This window comes from Artibeus jamaicensis, unplaced genomic scaffold (assembly GCF_021234435.1).
Source record: "Artibeus jamaicensis isolate MK-2021 breed Jamaican fruit bat unplaced genomic scaffold, CSHL_Jam_final contig_1998, whole genome shotgun sequence".
NCBI classification, from domain to species: domain Eukaryota; kingdom Metazoa; phylum Chordata; class Mammalia; order Chiroptera; family Phyllostomidae; genus Artibeus; species Artibeus jamaicensis.
Window position 1 is genome coordinate 12624117 of NW_026521407.1, and position 21792 is coordinate 12645908.

General features: G+C 36.0%; 2 protein-coding genes across 9 annotated transcripts in view; one reads left to right on the forward strand and one right to left on the reverse strand.

Annotated features, from left to right (window-relative positions):
* The first annotated feature begins 1227 nt into the window (after positions 1 to 1227).
* RNFT1 (ring finger protein, transmembrane 1) lies at positions 1228 to 11640 on the forward strand. Of its 4 annotated transcripts, none has more exons than XM_037163765.2 (9): positions 1228 to 1580; positions 2738 to 3192; positions 3393 to 3469; positions 4806 to 4906; positions 6308 to 6461; positions 7040 to 7198; positions 7880 to 7945; positions 10455 to 10556; positions 11410 to 11640. In XM_037163765.2, the coding sequence occupies exons 2-9, from the start codon at positions 2793 to 2795 to the stop codon at positions 11518 to 11520; spliced, it is 1170 nt and encodes a 389-aa protein (XP_037019660.1). In that variant the 5' UTR covers positions 1228 to 1580; positions 2738 to 2792; the 3' UTR covers positions 11521 to 11640. The 4 variants fall into 4 exon arrangements, with proteins under 4 accessions (XP_037019660.1, XP_037019661.1, XP_037019658.1 ...); XM_037163763.2 differs by having other exon boundaries at positions 1230 to 1580; positions 11369 to 11640; XM_037163764.2 differs by having other exon boundaries at positions 1230 to 1580; positions 2741 to 3192; positions 11369 to 11640.
* Positions 11641 to 14211: 2571 nt separating this feature from the next.
* RPS6KB1 (ribosomal protein S6 kinase B1) overlaps positions 14212 to 21792 on the reverse strand; it is a 42556-nt gene continuing 34975 nt past the window's right edge. For 2 of the 5 annotated variants that reach the window (XM_037163757.2, XM_037163758.2), the window contains exons 14-15: positions 18960 to 19072; positions 14212 to 17975 (exon numbers count right to left, since the gene is read on the reverse strand). In XM_037163757.2, coding sequence (XP_037019652.1) covers positions 17738 to 17975; positions 18960 to 19072 — 351 coding nt within the window. In that variant the 3' untranslated portion in view covers positions 14212 to 17737. The remainder of the gene's footprint in view (positions 17976 to 18959; positions 19073 to 21792) is intronic. The other 3 variants (XM_037163759.2, XM_053655076.1, XM_037163760.2) reach the window with 3 other exon arrangements.

Below are 21792 nucleotides of genomic sequence, written 5' to 3' on the forward strand. Positions count from 1 at the left end.
GAAACCTATATTTTATTGGGAAGACAAACATTAGTCTCCAAGACTTACATTCATGGAGACTTATGAATACAAAACAAGTAAGCCAGTCTCTTAATGCACAGTGAGAAGCAGATCTAATACTGAGAGGGGAAACGTGCTTTTCCAACCACGGGAAATGGTTTGGTAACAGGACTAATTGATTTAAGCACAGTCTCAACGTGGATAATTGAGGTTAAACAGTGGATTCAGTTTACTGATATAGGAGAAAATGAAATGGAAATAATGTCATGGTTCAAGCACCTCCAATCTCACCACCAGCAAACTAACTTGGGTAAAATTGTTGTGAATAGTTTACGCGGAGCAGTGACCAATTAAAAGACAAAGCATCATTCTTTCCACTGGATATTCAACTCATAAAGTGTGTATTTGTATGCAAATGCATCCTCTTCAGTGAGGAAAGACTGAACCCCTTGACAAGTTAACTCAGCGCACATGGAATAGAATATTTCATTTAAAGAACTGTGGCAAGACTATCAAGAGGTATTTACTTGACATGAATGTCTAATAAATTTTAAAAATTACGTTGGGGAGATTCAGCATGGAAAGGCTATTGGTGGTTGCGGAGGGTAGGGGAGATTCAAGGAATACATTCATTATCCTTTAAAATACAGTCTGGGCGAGTAACAAGAGGCAGTTTTTTGTTTCTTTTGCGTAAGCTTTTTCTTAATAAACTTTTTGTTTTAGAACAGATGTTAAAAGAATTATAGTGAAGAGAGTACAGAGTTCCCTATACCCCGCACAAGGTTTTTAAAAATCTCACTTCAACGTCCACTTCTACCTACACTCTCCCCCACGTCTCTTTGCTTCTGTTCCCCTCAGGTTTTGGCAGGGCCGAGTTTGCACGGCACAACTTTCGGATTGCAAGAAAAATCCAGTTCAGTTAAACCTCCGCCACGGCCAGCCACAACTAGGTCAGAAGTCAGACTCACGTAACCCCAACGCGGAAACCCTAACGCTCTAGCCCCGCCCAGAGACACTCGGAAACCCTCGCCGACGTGGCTCCTCTAACTCTAGTCCCCTGAGACGAGGGCGTAGCTGGGTTAGCGGGCAAGGCAGCCTCAAGAAGGGAGGGGCCTGGGGCCCTGAGGGATGAGCCAGGGGCGGGACTAGGACAGTCCCTACTTCAGGCCCCTCCTCCAAAGGCAGCTTTTCGAAGTCAAAACATTTTTAACCTCTAGACGTCCACAAGGAATATGGCGGGTTACCGATATACATGCACTACGTGTCGGTAGTTTTGTTTAATGCAGACGCCTGGTCTGGGGGTGTCCTCTCAGGCGCAGCCCAGTGCCCTCCACCGCCACCACCTAAAAGCTTCCGCGGGGCAACCTGGTCGCGGCATGTACCTTAGAAGGCGCACGGGGGCGGGCACGCGCACGTGAGGACTTCCGGGGAGCGAGCGCGCCGCCACCGCCTCAGAGCCGGGCAGGGTTAGCCGGTGGTGGGGCTTGAAGGTGATGTCCCCGATGGAGGGCCGTGAAGCCACTTCACTCGCTCGTTCTGCAATCGCGGCTGGCGACTCGGTCCCCTCATCGTCATGAGAGGTCAGGCCTGGGGGAAGCGGGCGGAGGCCCCGGCAAATGGGCTCTGGGGGGGAATAACTGAGAGACACTCGCAGCTCGAACGTGGGTGGAAAATTCTGTCCTGGGGATTCCGGAAGGTTGATTGCGTTTTTCTTCCTTTTCTTCTATTTCTTGCTGTTGCATGTTGGAAAGTGGGAGGGTTCTATGTTTGGGTTTTGTTTTTTTTTTTTTCATGGAAAAGACCCTGAAACTGTCGCATCCAACTTGTCTTCAGAGGTTTGAGGGAATAAATAGCACCTTTGGCATCGGTGAAAGCTTTTAGTGAAAGGAACGAAAAGCCAGACTCCATACAGTAACTGAAAAAACATAGGAATGAAACGGAATGACCTGGCATTAAACCTAGTTTCCTCCTACAGAAAAGCCAGGCTGGCATCCTTGGAGGCTGCCGCACTGGTCATTTAGGGCTCCTTTCCTGCCCGTGTCCTCTTTCGTGACCATCCCCCGCCCAACCCCACACACACACCTCGACGATTGGCATTTTTAATGGGCAGACTACTATCCTTATTAAGACCAGGGTTACCTAGCAATTAAATGGTGACTCCCCAAGTCTCCCTAATTTAAAGGTATTTGGGTAATATTTGGGGCGGGAGAGGTAATACTCTTAGTATTTACTAGAAGCCTTTTTATTAGCTTTGGGAAAGATGTTTAGCATAAAACAAATGTGTAGGTCACCTAAGTGAAATGTTTATTAGTTCCCCGTGATGATACTTAGTATTGACTTAGTTTTTTTTCTTCCTAGCCTTTCCAAGCCTTTAAAAAAATGATTCTTATGAAATGTAGTATCCACATTGGAGATTAAACTGCGCCCAGTGGGCACAGTACAAGTACTGAAGTATTAAAATATGAATGAGTACTAGTGCTCAGATATTCACATCTACTGGGCACCCCTACTCTGTTCTGCTGATTCCTTCTCATTAGAGAACTGGACGCATCAGCTCAACTTCTCTTGTAGCAGGTGTTCCCTAAAAAATAGTTTGTGTAAGGCAGCCAAGCCTTCGCAGTAAGGGAGGAGTCTAGTAATAAATGATAGATAACCTGAAAATAATTCATCTGCTGTGGTTATCAGCCTCTCCTTTAGTGAATTGTTCACTTAGAATATTTTCTGCTCTTATTTTTAGAAGACAGTGACCTGAAGCAAAGCAATCTGGATCACAGAAAAAGTATTCAAGGGTCATGCAAGCCAACTGTAGCCAATTGCACAGTCCTCCAGGAGCTGTAGGCAGTGAGGATGCCTCAGTCTCCCAGTGTGTCCACACAAGATTGACAGAAGGTTCTTGTCTTCATTCTGGAGATGTGCATATCCAAATAAATTCCATACCTAAAGAATGTGCTGAAAACCCAAGCTCCAGAAATACAAGGTCAGGTGTCCATAGCTGTACCCATGGATGTGTACATAGTCGCTTACGGAATCACTCCCATAATGAAGCAAGGCAGCCTGATAATACTTCCATGGAATCTGGAGATCATGGTAGTAACTCCTTCTCAGAATTCCAATCTCTCTTCAAGTGGCTGCAAAAAAGTCTTCCATATATTCTGATTCTGGGTGTCAAACTTGTAATGCAGCATATAACAGGTAGGGTATAATAAAAAAATGTTTCATTGATAAATTCACTAAATTTTATTTCTTTTTGGTAATCTACTTTAACCTGTGTATTTTAGTTAGTTATTTTCTGCTAGCTTTTAAAATTGTAAATGCTTCCTTTAAGTTCATGTCATTGTGTTGGCTCATTTATTTTTTTTTCTTGTAATTAACTGGAACTTATTATCTAACAGGAATTTCTCTCGGAATTGGACTGCTTACAACTTTTATGTATGCAAACAAAAGCATTGTAAATCAGGTGTTTCTAAGAGTAAGTATAACAAACAATGAAAACAATTACTAAATGTCTCTCTCTGTAGATTATATACTCATTTTTGAGAGAAATAGGAATTAAAATAGTTTGACAAATTTAAATAGATATATTGTAACATGTATACTAAGTTTTGTTGTCTAAATGACATGGCATACATGATTTGAATTGTTTTCACCTTAATAATCTTTGTAAGTTGTGTTCCTGATAAAGAAAAACTGGACAGAAGGATTAAAAAGTTTAGAATGCTCTATTTGATCTGATATGTCGAGTGTCGTCATGTTTTATGAGATAGATCAACCACAATAAGTAATATAATCATTAAAAACTTAGCTATTGCACTGTCAGATTTAAAGTAAACAAAATGTACATTGAATAAATGGGTAATGAACTATTTACATCTCTCTTAAAGAAAATTAAACCCAAGAAGTTTTTCCCTAATATAAATTATATAAGAATGGTATTCATGTAAATTACTGGGAAAACTAGGATTAGTTTATAAAATTTCACCTTCAAGCAACTTTAAAGGGCACTACCTGTGTAAAGGATCATGAATTTTGACCTGGAAATTTGTAGTCTGAATCTATCAAACCATTAAAAATTTAATTCAGGGTTTAAAACTAGTAAAAGTTTTAATTAAATTAGTAATTAAAACTTAATTTTAGGCCTGGCTGGTGTGGCTCAGTGCATTGAACACCAGCCTGCAGACCGAAAGGTCCACCCATTGATTCCCAGTCAGGGCTAATGCCTGGGTTGCCGGCCAGGTCCCCAGTTGGGGATGTGGGAAAAGCAACCAATCAGTGTATCTCTTGCACATCAGTGTTTCCCTCCCTCCCTTCCCTTCTCTCTAAAAATAAATAAATGAAATCTTTTTTAAAAATTAAAAAACTTAATGTTAAAAAACAAATTACATTATTAAATTATTGTTGATGTTTGAGAATCTAAAAATTATGAACACTGATAACTTAAATGCATCTTTAAACATTTTGTCAGGGAGACAAAAATAGGGAGCTGCAGAGGTAAAGTTTATATTTGGGTGGGTCCTTTATGTCAATCTGTAGAAGATCTGGCTTCTTTGAAACATAGGTAATATTTTTTATATAATGAAATAATTTTTATTTAAAAAATGTGGTTAAATATGGGTTCTGTTTTGTTCACTAAAGTATATAAAAGAGTGTGATGATGTACAATTTAACATATTCTATATATTTAGTAAGTTTAATCTAGTAAAACATTCTAAGTTAATACATTAGTCATTAAAGTAAAAATAGTTTAATGATATTTAAAATTATGGCATAATCCAAAGTAACAAATTATAAAATTATTTATTTTTCAGGAAAGGTGCTCAAAGATTCAGTGTGCTTGGTTACTGGTATTCTTAGCAGGATCTTCTGTTCTTTTATATTACACCTTTCATTCTCAGTCACTTTATCACAGGTAATTAGAGGTCCAAGTACACAATCACATTTTTTATGTAATAATATTCCTTAACATTTTGCATATATTTTACTTGCACATACTTATTGTTAGAGTTCAATTTTTATCTGTCTCCTTCCAAGATTGAAAGCTCTAAGTGACTTACTCAGATTTGTATACCCAGTCCCTTGGCTCCTGACAGGTGCTCAATAAATACTTGATTTTTGAAACTTAAATTTTTATTTCTACAATCAGTAGTTATTAAGTACCATTTACTTAATGCTGGTGGTGGTGTTTTTTGTTATTTTTATTTATTTTTGACAAAAATATATTTAAGTTGTACAACATGATGTTTTGATATATGTATACACTGTGTGATGAGAACACTTGATCTTTGTTTCTAGAAGGAGATGACTTGCTAAAGGACAGTAGTTGTTAAGTTTTCGTGTTAGATGGAAGTGTTTTGAATTTTTGGCTTTAATCAGATAATTAGAAGTCCTGGTTTTCAGTAGTGTTGGAGAGATATGGACAATCTTGGATATGGTTTGTAGGTGGAGCCAGTATCACTCAGACTGGATTGGGAGGGTAGGCAGAGGGGTAAATCAAGGATGACTCCTGGGATTTTAGTCTTAAGCAACTTGACAGATGGTGGTACCATTTACTAGGCTTAGAAAGACTGGGAAAGTAGCTGGTTTTGAGAGAAAGAATCCATCATTTTGTTTTGAACATACTAAATTTGAGATGCCATGTAAAATTCTTAAGAAAGTGATTATAGATATATGTCATGAGCTCAAAGTAGAAGTTAGAGCTATAAATTTTGGTGTGATGAGCCTATGATTGATATTTTTAAAACCAAGACTAACCAAGGAAAGTAGTCAGAGGAGAGGGCCCAGGACTGGACATGCCCACATCTACAACAAAGAGAACTAAGAAGGGACCATCATCAGTCACAAAGGACAAAACGTAGGGAGTGAGTGTTACAAATCTAGGATAAAAATAATTCAGGGAAGGAAATGGAAAAAGAGACATGACCTCTGAATTTAGCAAGATGGAGGGAGTTGGTGATCTTGACAAAAATTCAGTGGAAAGAAGTGCATGGAATCCCGATTCAGGTTGGTTGAGAGAATGGCAGATATCTAATTTCAGTGAATTTCCTTAGGTTACAGACTAGAAAGGTACCAACCATGACAAGTTAGGAAGACTATTTTTTATACTATAGAGGAAAGATTCGAAATTCAGACATTAAAAAAAATCTCTTTAAAATAAGCAAATGATCTTCTGTTTATATGAACTCTAACATTTGCCAAATTCATACTTTTTACTCATCAAAGTAAAATATTCAGTAGCAAATTAAAAACATATATATGAATACTTTACCTTTGTATATTACTCTGTTAAGTTTTGATGTTTTTCTCTGGGTAGCTTAATTTTTTTAAATCCTACTTTGGACCATTCAAGCTTCTGGGAAGTACTTTGGATTGTTGGAATTACAGACTTCATTCTGAAATTCCTCTGCATGGGCTTAAAATGCCTTATTTTATTGGTGCCTTCCTTCATCACACCTTTTAAATCCAAGGTAAGAAACTAACATGTTTTGATAGTATAATATTTAGCAAACCACATTAATGCTACTTAGTCTCAACCTAATTTTATTATCTCAGAATAGCAACTATTTGCTTAAAGACTTGGACCAAAATATTAATCTATTAAAAAAATCAGAATTATGTTTGCTTCAGAATCATCTCAAAATCAATTCCTATATCATATATGGAAAATATAAGATTTATACTTTTATTCTCCTCCAGGGCATCATCAACTGATAACCGACTATATGCTATTAATCACTGTTTTTCCCATCTCAATAAAAACTTTAATAACAATTTTTGTAATCAGCAAAAACACACATAAGTTTCACTTGTAGTATACATAAAACATTTTCATTATGTTATTCTTTGAAAACAAACCAGTGAGTGACCATAATATGTGAGAAGCAGGTTGAGGTTGTTGGTCATAACCATTAGCATTATGAAGACTAATTCATAGTTATTTGTGTGATTGTGTCATATACTCATGATGTTCTCAATACAATATAATTTGTGTAATATATGTAATTAGCATGGGTAACTATTTGTTTTCTTTTTCCTTCCTTTTTAGGGTTACTGGTATATGCTTTTGGAAGAACTGTGTCAGTATTACCGAACTTTTGTTCCCATACCAGTTTGGTTTCGTTACCTTATAAGCTATGGGGAGTTTGGTAATATAACTAGAAGGAGTCTTGGGATATTGCTGGCTTTACTCTACCTCATCCTAAAAGTAGGTAACATTATTAATCTTGTCATTGTATGATTCATATAGTGATTACAGATTTTATCTACTATTGCTTTAAGTGGTTTACAGTTTATCATCTTATCAGTAGTTTGACATAAGTTCTAGATCTAGTTAGAGATGGAGAAATGGAAATATGTATCTTTATCTTAACCCAGTGGCTCTCAGATGTTATTGGGACAGTGGACTTCCACACAGCATGGATTATCTATGCTGTGGAGATTTGGGGAGAATAGAAATATCCATCTCCAACAGCAGCATCTGTCATACACATAATGCTGACACTAATGGAGTCTCCTATCCTATTTCTTCTATGCCTTCTCCCCTCAGCTTAATCGCTTTTATGAAACTATAAAATCTAAATGTTAAAAAACATATGGACCAGGTAAAAGCCTTGTCTTTGACATAGTTAACTTTTTGTCTTGACCAAATTGTACCTTATAGGTATTCAAATGTACTTTTTTGGGGGGTTCGGGGTGTGTTGAGTTGGCTGAAACCTGTAAATTGAGTAAAAATTCCATAATTGGGTTTTAAATATAGATTGAAATTAGTTGTGATATGTGATGGACATTATTATCAGTATTTGATATTGTGGCACCTTAGCTTTAATCTCTGGGTTTAGCAGATAGGGTTTTTTGAATCAATAAATAACCTTACTTCCTCTTTCAGCTTTTAGACTTTTTTGGACATCTAAGAAATTTCAGGCGGGTTTTGCAAATATTTTTTACACGACCGGTAAGTACTTTTCAATCATTTAAGAAAAACGCTTTTAACTTTTCTTCATTATAAATAACTTTTAATTCAGTAATTTTGCAAATGTGGATTTCCTACTTTTAAAATACTTTTCTAATACTTTGGTACTTAGGGCTATGAGAATGATTTAGAAATATCTATGATCAGTTTCTTGACTCGTACATTAACCTGATTAACCTGAAAGCTGGTATAATGCTTATGTATTTGAATGTGCTTCTTGCCTCTTCTAATCACTTGACATTCTTAAGGTCTTTAATAAACATTCTGACATTCTTAAGGTCTTTAATAAACATTCCCTTTAGTATCTTATGAACTGTGTAGCTGTTTCTTTTTTAATCTACACGTACTAGCTTTGTGTATTTCCATTAACTCCTTATTCAACTTCTATGAAAACACCTTCACTGTTATTTATTATGTGTGTGAAAAAAGCTTATTACCAAAAATCATGTCCCTTGCAATTTTCTTACTGGAAAAATCTTCCCACTGATACTCAACTCTGTGTGCATAAATAAGTTCACAGCATGGAATTTAACAATACATTGAGACTTCAATGTTAGCTATAAATGTGATTATTATGTGATTATTACTGATGTTACAAATTGCAGACAAAATGGTGTTGTAGACTCATTTGTTATTTATAGCCTTTGTGGTCAGATCTCAGAGTTTGATCCTCAATTTTGCAGTGCATTAGGTACTTAAACAATTACATGGCCAGGACTCAGGGCATCTGACTAAAAGAATGCCAACATAATAATATATGTTGAAAAAACAAAAAGAGAGGATTTTATCTCCCAATTGGACTACACTAACTGGTCAAGGTACCCTGTCCCTAAGATAATGGTAGTGTAATGAATTTTGCTGCCTACTATTCAGACTTCATCCTTTAGACAGATACAGTATAATAGAGAGTTCAGCTTTGATTAGGTTTATTCATTATGTGGGTCTCAACTATTTTACTTTAATTAATCTAGTAAGGCTTGTGTGACAAACTGTTTGACTCTGTCTCTGTGAAACAGAATATCACAATCAGCTCTCTTTGATTTACTCCTGAGTCTCTTAGGAACATTTACATGGACATATATATATTATGTTCCTTAACTTTGCCAGGGAAATGGCAATCACCATTAAGAAAGGAGTCTGCAAAATGCCAAAGTGCTCATTTGAATACTTGTCAGCCTAAGTATCTGCCGTGTACTCTGCTAAGTGACACTGAAGGGAAATTGGCACCAAGGTCAATAACCTGAAAAAATATTAATCTTTTTATCCGCTGTCTTAGTTTGACTTTGTTAATCCTTGATATTTAGTACAAAAAGTTTAGATCATAGCTTCAGATTGTTGAGTCAAATCATGTTTTGCTGTCACTACCATGACTGACTGAACTTGGATGTTTACTCCCCTTTTAGCCTCCTCTTCCCCAAAATTTCTACAAAAAACTGATCTCTTTTGTAATATTTTGATACATCTAGTTATTAATAAGTAAGTTCTACTGAATTTGGTGAGGAAGTTACTAAGATCTTAAAGAGATCAGAAAAAATTTTAGGACCTTAGAAGAAAAGGAAATTCAAAGAATTGCATTATTGTTCAGGCAGTTAATTTTGACAGTAACTCTACCCAAATTACATTCTGCAACTAGTTTTTTAATAAAATTCTACCATTCTTTCCTAGTACTAAATGCCCTGACTTTGTGTCAAGCAAAACTAAACTTATTTTTAGACTTAATAGTAAGGACACTGTTTAGTCATCCCCAACTCTTCACATTGAACTCATCTGGAGTTTACAAAAATTAAATTCCTGTTGTCACATCCCCATATGTCTTAATCCATTGAGTCAATCTCCAGTAGGGAGCACAGAAATCTGTTTTTTAACTTTCTCCGTTTATTGATTTTAGAGCAAGGAAGGGAGAGAAGCATTGGTTTGTTGTTTCTCCTTATTTATGCACTCATTGGTTTATTGTATGTGCCCTGACTGGGGATCAGACTTGCAGCTTTGGTGTATTGGGACAGTGCTCTAACCAACGAAGCTACCCAGCCAGGGCCAGAAAATCTGTTTTTAAAGCTGTCTCTCCACATGAGTTACAGTCAATCAGCCAAACTCTGGACTGACTTTTTTTGATCTATTACCATAGACAAGTGGGCTCGATTTGACAATATGTGGTCACCTAAGTACATTAATGTAGATTTTATAATATTTGTATTTCAGATTGCTTAGGCTCTTAAGCCAGTTGAATCCATGTTAAATTTGAAGCCCTGTCATTATTCAGGAAATCTAGTGAATCTTAAAACCTTTCAAGATCCTTTTATGTACTTAATGAGTTTACCTTAATGCAGCCCATCAGTGTGTGGTTCTGCATATGTAGTTCAGCTTTGAAATGTGCCGTTTGGGAGAGTTTTCAAGTGCCTAGTTCCAAGTAGATTTGAGAAACACAGCATCACCAACATACTGGAAGAACAGGAAAGAATTTGTAGATGAACAGAACTTCTTATCTTCATAGAGTTACGGAGTGGCTGCCAGCAAGAGACAGTGTTCAGATGTGGATGATATTTGTTCAATATGTCAAGCTGAATTTCAAAAGCCAATTCTTCTCATCTGCCAGGTAATTATATTCCTAAGCAATCTAAATACACCACTTCTGTGACTTGTAAAAGTCCCATTTATGTTAGTTATAAGGGGGAAAAACGACATTTAGCAGAAAGTAGCATTCAGGACACATACTGGTAATTTCTTATTTGTGGTTTAGGGGTTTGGTAGCTTAGTTAAATCTAGTCCTTTATGTTCTGATGACTTACACAGATGGGTTACCAGTATGATTTTAAAAAACATGCTATTTTTAATAACTGGACACTTTTAGAATACCAGCATTTCTTATTGGATCGTGTAAGTCCCTTTCCTATACTTTATGGCAATTACTCTCAGAGACTTTATTAAGCCACTATGTCATTATACTTGGTCTCCAAAGTTATCACCTAGGGATAGCATGTATTTGATTAAAAGTGGTTAAATGGATAGTACCATCAAAAGAACACTAGTGACCCTTACTCTGGAATGTCATACTTACTGTTTTCTAATTTGTAAAGTGAAGGGATTAGTGCTTTCCAAAATCCCTTTTCGCTTTAAGAGTATGACTGTCTAAAATGTGATGAATTTAAAATAAAAATGTCATCAAGCCCTGGCTGGTGTAGCTCAGTGGATTGAGCGCAGGCCTGTGAACCAAGGTATCGCTGTTCGATTCCCAGTCAGGGCACATGCCTGGGTTGCAGGCCAGTTCCTGGCAGGGGATGCATGAGAAGCAACCATACATTGATATTTCTCTCCCTTTCTCCTTCCCTTCCCCTCTAAAGATAAAGAAATAAAATCTTTACAAAAAATGTCATCAAGTTTAAAATGTAGTTCTTAATTCCCTTGCAGCATATATTTTGTGAAGAGTGCATTACCTTATGGTTTAACAGAGAGAAGACATGTCCGCTGTGCAGAACTGTGATTTCAGACCATATAAACAAATGGAAAGACGGAGCTACTTCATCACACCTTCAGATATATTGAGTTGTATAAACTTTTAAGGCCACAAAACACTGAAGTGTTGTAGTCCAGTTCATCAAAAGATTGAAAGAACCCCATGTTTTAAAATATATGTATGTTGAACTGAATGCATATGCAATATTATTCTATCTTAATTGACAGATTGCAGTGTTAAACTGTGTTTTTCTTGTTACCAAAAAAGCAATTGGATAACTAAAGCTACTTCTTAGAGGAACTCAGGTATTCTTTCCTAACATTGTTTTCAAAATAAAGAATATTTTTCTCAGTATTTTAAGAAACACATGATCTGAAAGTAGAATTTTCTTCAGGGTTGACTTTATAATTCCTATTCTAAAAATTCTTAAAATTTTCATAAAAGTATTTTTAAATGAAAGTTCTAAATGCTATATTTTACATGTAACAATCAGATTTTCTAAGTAAAGATTTACTGAGGGTGATATGTTTTAATACTGCATTCTCTGTAGTATGATTAGCAATCAGTGAAAATTGATTATTTATTGTTTGTGGATCTCTTACATACAGTCTTGCCATCAGTTCGTGACCCTGCTTGTTGTATAGTGCCATAGACTATCTTGAAGTAACTATTAAAATTAATTCATGTGGAGCCCTAGTTTGTGTGGCTCAGTTGGTTGGAGTATCGTCCTGTAAACCAAAAGGTCACTGGCTTGATTTCCAGTCAGGGCATGTGTCTGGGTTGCAGGTTGGGTCCCTGGTGGGGGTGTGTACAAGAGGCAATTGATCAGTGTTTCTGTGTCACATCGATTTTTCTTTCACTCTCTCTATCCCTTCCCTCTCTTTATAATCAATAAGCATGTCCTCTGGTGAAGATAAAAAAAATCAATAAAATAATTCATGTGGATTACAAATAGCTGGCTTCCTGGTAATTTGAATAGTTTCACAAACATGACCAACTCAAATCTTGAAAAAGAATTCCTCCTAAAACGTGTTCTCCAAAGAGTTCTGAAATCTAATGCTTGAATCCCCATTACTTGGGAAATAAAAGCTTGCACTCAGAGGCAACCAAATGCTTTGGGTTGTGTGATTTGTTTGACTCTTAAGTATCTGCACAGTGTGGTAGAAAAAGGACTTAGGCATTCTACTCTTGAAACCTCTAAGAGGGACCAATATCTGTAACAGAAGTCAGAAGTAGTGGTTATATCTAAGTTTAAAGTACAAAGCCTCTGCCCATTTTCTTGATCACCATGTATCAGTTTGAATTACAAGTAAGATAGAGTGGGAAGAAGTTAGGTAGAGGTAGAAAACCAATTTGCAGTGTTGGTAATGATAAAGGCTGAACCAGCATATAGATTAATAAGGATCGTGACCAACCAGCCATAGGTTAAGTCACTTTCATGGTTGTATGGCTACCCTAATTTGCAAAAGAACTTTAGAAAGCTTGTAAGTTTTTACCTCAGGTATATATTGCCAGGTTATAAGTATACCTGTTTCTATACATTCAGCATTGATATATTTAACTATTATCTCCTTTGAGAACATTGCAAATATTGAAACCAGCTTACTATCACCTTCCTAAAAGTTATTTAGGCATAAGGCAAGGGATGGGTGAGAAAGACAATTTAGAATTAGAATTTGGGAGTGAAGATAAGTAAGATGACTTGTTAAAAACAGAGGAATAGCACTTTACTGCATGGGTTACTTCTACTACTACTTATCCTATAGCTATATTCATAGCTTTGTTTCCTAATATAATTTAGTAAAGGAAATGCCCAGTGGACAGTGTTTTTTTTTTAATAAGAAAGCATTTCACACATGAACTTAAAAGGAGGAAAACTGTAATAGGAGAGCTATGCCATCCATTAACAACACTGAAACAACAGAAGCATTTCTCTACTTCTATTCCTTCACCTCCAAAAACGGGAACAGGAATTCAAACAGCCATGTATTCTGTGAATTCACATCACACCTTTTTAAAAACTGTTTCATCACTGTTAAGAGTTGCTATTATATGTTTTATAAAAAGTCAGTTTGAGAACTTCTATAGAGAAATCATTTTGACAAGCGTGATATAATTGCCTCATAAAGAAAAAGTGATTTATACAAAACTTTACCCATCTTACCCTACATATATTGAGACATTAGTTAAAAACAGATTTGTGCACATTATTTTGTGTATACACATCAAATAAGTATAGTTGACAAGTGTGGCTGAACAAACTGTTGACTATTAGCATAAGAAAGTCTCAGGCTAGCTTTCACACAACTTCTCACATGAGCTTTTTTAAAAAATAAGCAACTAATTCAACTTGGAGATCACAGATGTGTAATATTTAATATATAAAACCAGTACTAAAACTTGTTATCTATTTAAGTAGCTGCAATTTCTCAGCAGAAACAGTTTCACAACTGCCACTCCTCACCTGTATAGTAGAGTTGATCCTTGAACAATGTGCAGATTAGGAACTCCATCATCGCCCCCCACCCCCACCCCCATCAAAACCCACATATAACTTGATTCTACAATGGGCCCTTCACATCCACTGACATGGAGGGCCAAACGTATTTATTGAAAAAATTTCTGTGTGTAAGTGGATATGTGCAGTTCAAACCCATGTTGTTCAAGGGTCAACAGTAGTTTATTAAATGTGAGAATCTGAACATATCTGGCATGTTAATGAAAAAAATTATTAAAACTATTTGTGTACCTGTTATTTCTTCCTATCTTAGGATAATAATAAAAAATCACTTCTATATTATGTTCATTCAAATTTGCATTTAATTTCTATTTACATTCATTCAATCTGAAATCAAATAATACAGTAAACTAAATACAAGATGAAAAGCAGAAAAGGTGTTACCCTCATAGCACTCCTAATAAGGCAGCTGAAGAATTTACTCTGATAGATGCAAAGCCAACTTGGGATAAGAAAAAATAATAGTTTAAAGAGCAAACACAGATGAACCCATCTTTCAGGTGTTATTTCATAATCCACTGAGATAATACTTGTGCTGTAGTGGTAATTTAAGAATCACACAAGAAAAGTTCTATATCAATCAGCAACAGACCACAGGTCATAGTGTGACAAGTACTTTTATGACTGTCCAGCTTGCTAGTGTCTACTCCTATGAAAAAAAGATGTTCGGACATTGATGTTATTATTTGAGAAATTAACCATTTTCAAAGTCTCAAAATCCATTCTTCATAAATTCAACATTTCTCATGGGAATAATCTTAGATCTAGCCCTTGTAAGCTAGGAACCATATGACTGAGTTACCAAAAGAGTTAGGTCCTATATTAAATATAAAATCCAAGGCTCAGTGTATTAATACTACTGAAGATGCATCTTGTTTATAATCATTTATTACTTAAAGAATGTTGAATTTATGGAGCATCATACATGCATTCTCCCTCACCCCACCCTCATCATCTTCTATCTCAAGAAAATAGTATGGAAAAATCCTTCTTGAAGGATTCAAATTAGTTAAGACCATAAAGGGGAAAGAATATAATTTTCTAAAAAATCTGGTTCAAGTTCAATAATTAATACTTTACATTGTTAATCACAGCTGGTTTATAAATCCCAGTTTATTCTGTAATGCTACAAACCTTATAAAATCAAAATTAGTAAACTTCAGTTCTCAATGATTATATTTTAATTAAAAAACAGCATGTATATAAAATTAAAAAATATCCTGTAATAGCTGATTTTAAAGAAAATAATCAAGTGATGAAAGAAAAGCACTTAATCTCTTTTATACACTTACCTGGAAGAATCATAAAGAACCCTCTTAGAAACTCAAGACTAGTAATATTGACATCATATATTTTAAACTATGCTTGGATTTTTACAAATAAATATAGGGCAAGCCATTTTGCATAGGTGTGTGCTTTCTGTCTGTGACACTAAAGTGGCACTTGACATGTTTTCACAGTCACAGCAGGGATATCCATTTATGAAACACAATTTCTCAAACCTGCCACAGCACAGGAAATTAACTTCCCTTAATGTTAACTTGGAAAATTGTATTTGTGTGGATGGTAGATGTGCAATTAATGCTTTTATGCAGAGAAGTTGCAGTATTTGCCACTATTGCTAGCAGTACTAATTATGAAAATGGTTTAACTATAGGGTGTTTATAGCCAGCCAATCACAGTGCAAATGTTAGTAGCAAATAAGACTGAGAAGGAATATTTTGGTGTAAAAATTTTGCTGGAATTTGGTCAGGCAGTCAACACCACAATTAGTAAATACATTTGAAAATAAGTATCAGCGTATCACAAGCCATTTACAGTCTGAAATAGAGCCTATAAAAAAATCTGCACTTTAAATATAATTTCTGCCCTTATCATTATGGTAGCTACTAATTTATTAGCTACAGTTATAAAGTTCTCAGTAGGCTGCTACAATAATGGGAAAATGGGGGATTAGGAGTGATTTTTAAAAAAGCGCTTTCTGTCCAAAGATGAACTTATTAATTCATTTATTGCCACAATTGAAAAGATACTTCCAATCATTTTTCATGAATCTGTTTTTGCTTAATGTCGTAGGATTTCAACTCATCTCACTTGAACTGCCATTAAAATAAGCAAAGCTTTGCTCTTTTCTGACTGATTTCAACATGCATAAAGAATTTTATGGCTTGGATCCTATGGCTCAAAAAGGTTTGAAGAACACAGCAAGCAGCATCTATTTAAAAAAAATCATAGGGTTGCAAAATATTACAAATTGACTTTGCACACTCAGACTAAAGACATTATAAACGACAGAAAGAGGCGATAAGACTTAACTGCAACTGTATGATCATCTATTATACCAGTATGCACTGAAATATATTTCTATAAAGCTCTGCAGATATTAAACCCTTTCACCAGCTAAAGTCATGGAAATGCTCTCTTTAAGGCAGGAAGTATTTAAGAAAGGTAAAGTTACCTTTATTTTTATTCTGTGTACCGGTAAATCACTGACGAAGATTTTGTTACAATTTCAAAAACATAATGTCTGTTAACATGTTTCCTTAATTAAGTCACTAAGTTTTCTTATTCACCTTGGAAGACATTCATCAAAAGGCCATCAAATATTTTTACAATCAAAAAATGTAGCCCCAGTATAGAAGAAAAGAACCTTTTTCCCTTTTAAAACTGTTGAGGAAAAAATGTAAGGAAGGTAGACAGTAAAAAGTAAAACTTAAAACCTTACCAATCTGCTGTAAAGAGATTAGACATAGAGAGTGGGCTATGGCAACACCCTCTTCCCCTGGATCTCCCTATTTCCCTCACTTTGCCGCCCTCAGTGTGCATTTTATCCTGACTCTCTTCCGTCCTTCTTCAGCCGCAGGCTGAACACATTTGGCGTCTTGAACCAAATACTGGTATAGAAACAGGTGGCGATATTTTTCCAGTGCAATGCAGGCCCAGGACAAGGATGAAATATAGGACATATAACTTATGCCCATCCCAAGGCTTCCAGTTAAGCTTAGCACATAGCAGTACTGCAAATAGAAATGATTAAATAGATTTTTTTTCCTAGTATTACAGACAGGTATTGCAGCTGGGTTACTGAAAATAAACCCCAGGTCCACCCCAATCCCTCAAACGAGCCACAGCTGTGGTTAACAATGATTCATTTGCATTTTTATTATTTCATCAAGAGAAGAAACAGAAGTTGTCTGGCTTTCTTCACACCAACCAATAATTTCGCATTTTAAAGTTTGGGCTGTTTTCCATGATGAGCTGAATCAAAAATCTATTTGAAAAATATATATTTATATAAAAAAAAGATTCAGGTTGTTTGCACGTAAAACATCAATTGATAAATTTCTTTTGTCTTTGATTCCATGTTGCTGGAAAGTTTGACCAAGCTTGCATGCTAATTTGTCCTTGGTTGCAAGTATTACAGGCAATTTCATACTTTGCCTAATAAAAGGATAACCCTTCTTCGACATAATCAGAACTCAACAGTGATTCAAAAGCAACATTCTACCCTTAATACTGTCAGTTTCACGCCATCAACATGAATATCCTTGATAAGGTTGAGAAGATGTCGCTAGGAATCAATTGATGTGCCTAAGAGTTCTGCAATACTATTTTGCTTTTTTTTTTTGCACCATTGATTGATTTTTAAAAATCCAGGTTTATTTTCCCTCCGTCCAAAGTGTTCTATGTAATGACACTGAGTCTTCGAGACTGTCATGTCCAGCCTTCGTGTTTCACCCTGCAGGATACTCATAAATCCTCTCCCCACCTTTTTTGCCTTAAATTCATTAAAAGCATTGCTCTGTCATAGATTCATACGCAGGTGCTCTGGTCGTTTGGAGATCATGGGAAAAGCTTGTTTTTTGTATGGCCCGGAGTTCGGCTGTCGTATTGGCAGTGGGGCTGAAGCTTCCCCACTCATCGTCACATCCATCTGCTCTATTCCACTTGTTTCCATTGGGTATTCCACAGGCGTCTGAGGATTTGCTGTGCTGGCTGAAGCACCTCTTCCCCAGAAATCCCCAGGAGAAAATTTGACTGGGCTTTAAGACAATGAAGAGCTATCATTCGTCTGAAGGATTATCTCAACAAAAAAAATATTCCTTTACGCTTAGAGGGAATGGGGTAATGTGACATTTATTTTCCTTTAATTTTATTTTTGTGTGGATTAGTACAAAGGCAAAAGTTGAGCCATCTCTCCCCTAGACTGCTAGGTCCCAAATGGTCTCTATCTTTATACTTGCCCCAGTAAAACCTTAAATGATACTTAATTTTTTAAAAAATTCACTCCCCTACTTAAAACAGCTCCCCATTGCATTTAAAATAAAATACTTCTCCAAAGCTTTGCCATTCTATTCCTCACTCACCACACTTCAAGAACACTAACCTCCCTTTTACTTCCAAAAAAAAAGGCCAAATTTTTTCCTCCTTTAAGACTTCTGCACAAGCTATTCTTCTACCTGTAACCTCCTTGTACTTCTACTTTTTGTATGGCTAGCTTTTTTTCTCCATTCTTAGATGTTGTTTCACCAGGGAGGCCTTCCTCTGACCCCCACGAACAGGAGCCCCTTGTTAATAAATATTCTTTGCTCTCTACCACCATACTCTTTATTTTTTCATACAGTACATGGCACTATTTGCAATTACATATTTTTTGTATTTCCTTTTTTGTTTATTGTGATTCTCTCTAAATCATAAGCTTCATCAAGACTAGGGCAATGCCTGGGCTAATCATGCGCCCCAGCATGCAGCACAGTCCCTGGTACACAGTGAGTGTTGGCTGACAGGGGACAGAGGACAGCTGTCACTATAGCAGCTTACTTTTAGGAGGGAAGGTAAAACTATATAGCATATTATCAAAGATTAGTACAGACTAGTCACTTACAATATGAGAAGGTACAGATGCTGTGCTTATGTCAACCCAGGAGAATATGATGCCAGATCTTTCATTTATGTAACTTGGCATAAATTTCTTAAGACATGGTCCTCTAGGTTTTTTTTTTAAGGTGAAAATAAAGTCTGAATACCTGACAGGTGTTCGTGGGCTGCCAATAAATCTTCGAGGTGATCGGATTTTTGGTTCAAAGGAAAACTTTTCTTTCACGCTTTCAAGTACAGATGGAGCCACATATGTAAAACCCTGAAAGATAGTAACAGTGGACTACAGAAGGTCATTTGTCATACACATCAAGCAAATGTGTTAGTTCAGTCTAACACAATTGTGCACACCCAAAACCACTAATCCGTATACTCTCTCATCTCCTCAATCTCATTTCAACCTTTTAACTTCTTCCCAGCCATCTTCTTTCTTGAGGCACAGACCTCAAGAAAGCAGAATTCTATTGAGCCCCATATGCCAGCAAACAAAATTCCACTCGACTAAATGGAGTAGAACAAAACAGGTAAATGTAGGCTCCATGTTCAGGTATTAAATAATAAGATAAATACAAAGAAAATTCTAGTGTTTCTAGCCACACCACATCCCTATATGCACCTAAGATTATCAACCCAAAACAGTTTCTCATTATTAGGCCAAAGTAAAAATAGAATTCTCTAACTTGGCACATGTGATTTTTCTGGTTTTACCCCAGTGACTGGATAGACTTAGATTTGGTAGTCTTGATGAATTAAAAGACTGTTTTCACAGTCAGCCATTGTGAAAATCCTCATCTGTACCAGGAAATATGCAGTTTTATTAGCTTTAGTTCTTTTTTGGACCTTGCTATTAGGTTACAAGCTGTCATTTCTCTTGCTGTCAATGTTCATTTCTTTAACTATCAGTCCTCCACCTACCTTCCCTTCTATGTATTAGTCTAGTCATCTTTGAGTAGGCATGATGAGTTACAATAAAATGACTAAATAACATTCTAGATGAAGTTCTACAGCACAGGTGGCAAACACAATGCCTGCGGCCAAATCTGGCCCTCCACCTTGTTTCTACGTGGCAGCAGCACCAAGCTCCTTGATGCTAGTTAAGAAGTAGTTACATTTATAGTTACATTAGTCCGAAAATTACACTTGGCCCTTTGAAGGCAACCTCAAGGCTGATGTAGTGAAAATGAATTTGGCCCAGTGAAAATGAATTTGACACCCTGTAAAGCATGAGGTGGAATTCTGCAGAGCACACGCTTTGTGACGGCCACATGTGGACTTCAGAGGCCATTTCCCACATGTTCTCATGGGCTAAAGCTGTAAACTAGCAAGAGGAATAGGCTGTGCTTTAATCATCTTTGAATTTCCTTTAAAACTATGATAGGAACTTAAATATTTATTGAACTGAAGTTTCCACAACTCCAATCTTTAGGTAAATGGGTGTAACTATTTTTATCACTTTTTTTAAGAGAGCTGCTTTATGTACAGAATTCTGGCCATAACCTAACAAGTTACTTGTTCTTTAATTAGCCAATTTAATTAATTATGAAAAGCTCAAAAATACTTTAATTGACAATGAAAGTTTAGCTATGTAACTTTTGCTACCACAACTTTGGATTTGTTTTTAGCTAAGTAAAACATTTCTAAACTCTTTTTAGACAGGGAAAAGCATCAAATTAGTTGGAACTCTGCAACGCCCAACTGAGGACCAGGTCACTATGATAGATCAAAGGTATAAATTCCATATCATAATAGAAAATAAAGCAAAGCCACAATTAAAATGAATCATGCCTACTTCCCTAACTAAACAGAAGAGATTTTACTAAGGGGAATACAAGGACTCTGTATCATGAAGACATAAATTTAACAACATGCATTCGTCTTTCCTCTTATGTCATTAAAAATACCATAAACTTGTATTTTACATATATCCTCTCTTCTTAACACCACTACATAATGATATGTTCACAGAATTATTTCTATTCAATGTTGTTTACTCAAAACCATACTGCAGGGGTGTCAAACTCATCTTCACTGGGGTCCACATCAGCCTCCTGGTTGCCTTCAAAGGGCTGAAATAATTTGAGGACTGTATAAATGTAACTACTCCTTAACTGCTAAGGAGCTGAAATTACATTCGGCCCTTTGAAGGCACCCACAAGGCTGATGTGGCCCCCAGTGAAAATGAATTTGACACCCCTGCCATATTCTATTATGGTGATTTAAGAATAATTTTAACCATACACAATTTTGTATTCCATGCTAACTTTAGAATTTACTCTCCACCCAAATGTATATTACTTGGTGTTATACTGTGAGCAATATAAAAAAAAAGTTGAGAATTAAGTTAGTGACAAATCCAGTAAACTTGGAGACAAATGGGGAAAAAAACCAGCTTCCAAAGGATTCCTTTCCCCATATTCCATCCTCTGTAAAGGTAGTCCACAAAGAAATGACAAAGGATAACGACAAATGACAAAGGAAACAAACATTACAAAATGAGGTACATGTTTATATGATACATACATATAATAATAAACAAGTATATGTGACACTTAAGCAAAAGCAATGATGGTTATCAGATATAAATCTATCATTTTTGTTGACCACAATCTAAAATTTTTGGTTTCTATTTGAAGAGACAAGGTATAAAGTCAATACAGATACTTATCAATGAAGATTAATTTATTAACTATCACAAATGAACATATTTTGATGTTAAGTAGTCACAACAGGTTAAGCCCCCGTAAAGACTTATGTTAAGAGTACCAAAAATCTGTTTCAGGAAATAGTTACAGTGACCTCTTTTCTTATTGCCATGGCTGTGTGGCTTTTGGTTGAGATGCTGAACCAAACATCATCTTAAGTCAGTGAGTGGCCCATCCAAAAAAGGAATCACACACTCTGAGGAACCATACACTCCTACTGTAATTGCTAAAAGAGAATGTTGGATTATGAGGATCAATTTTCTAACATCAATAAATTAGT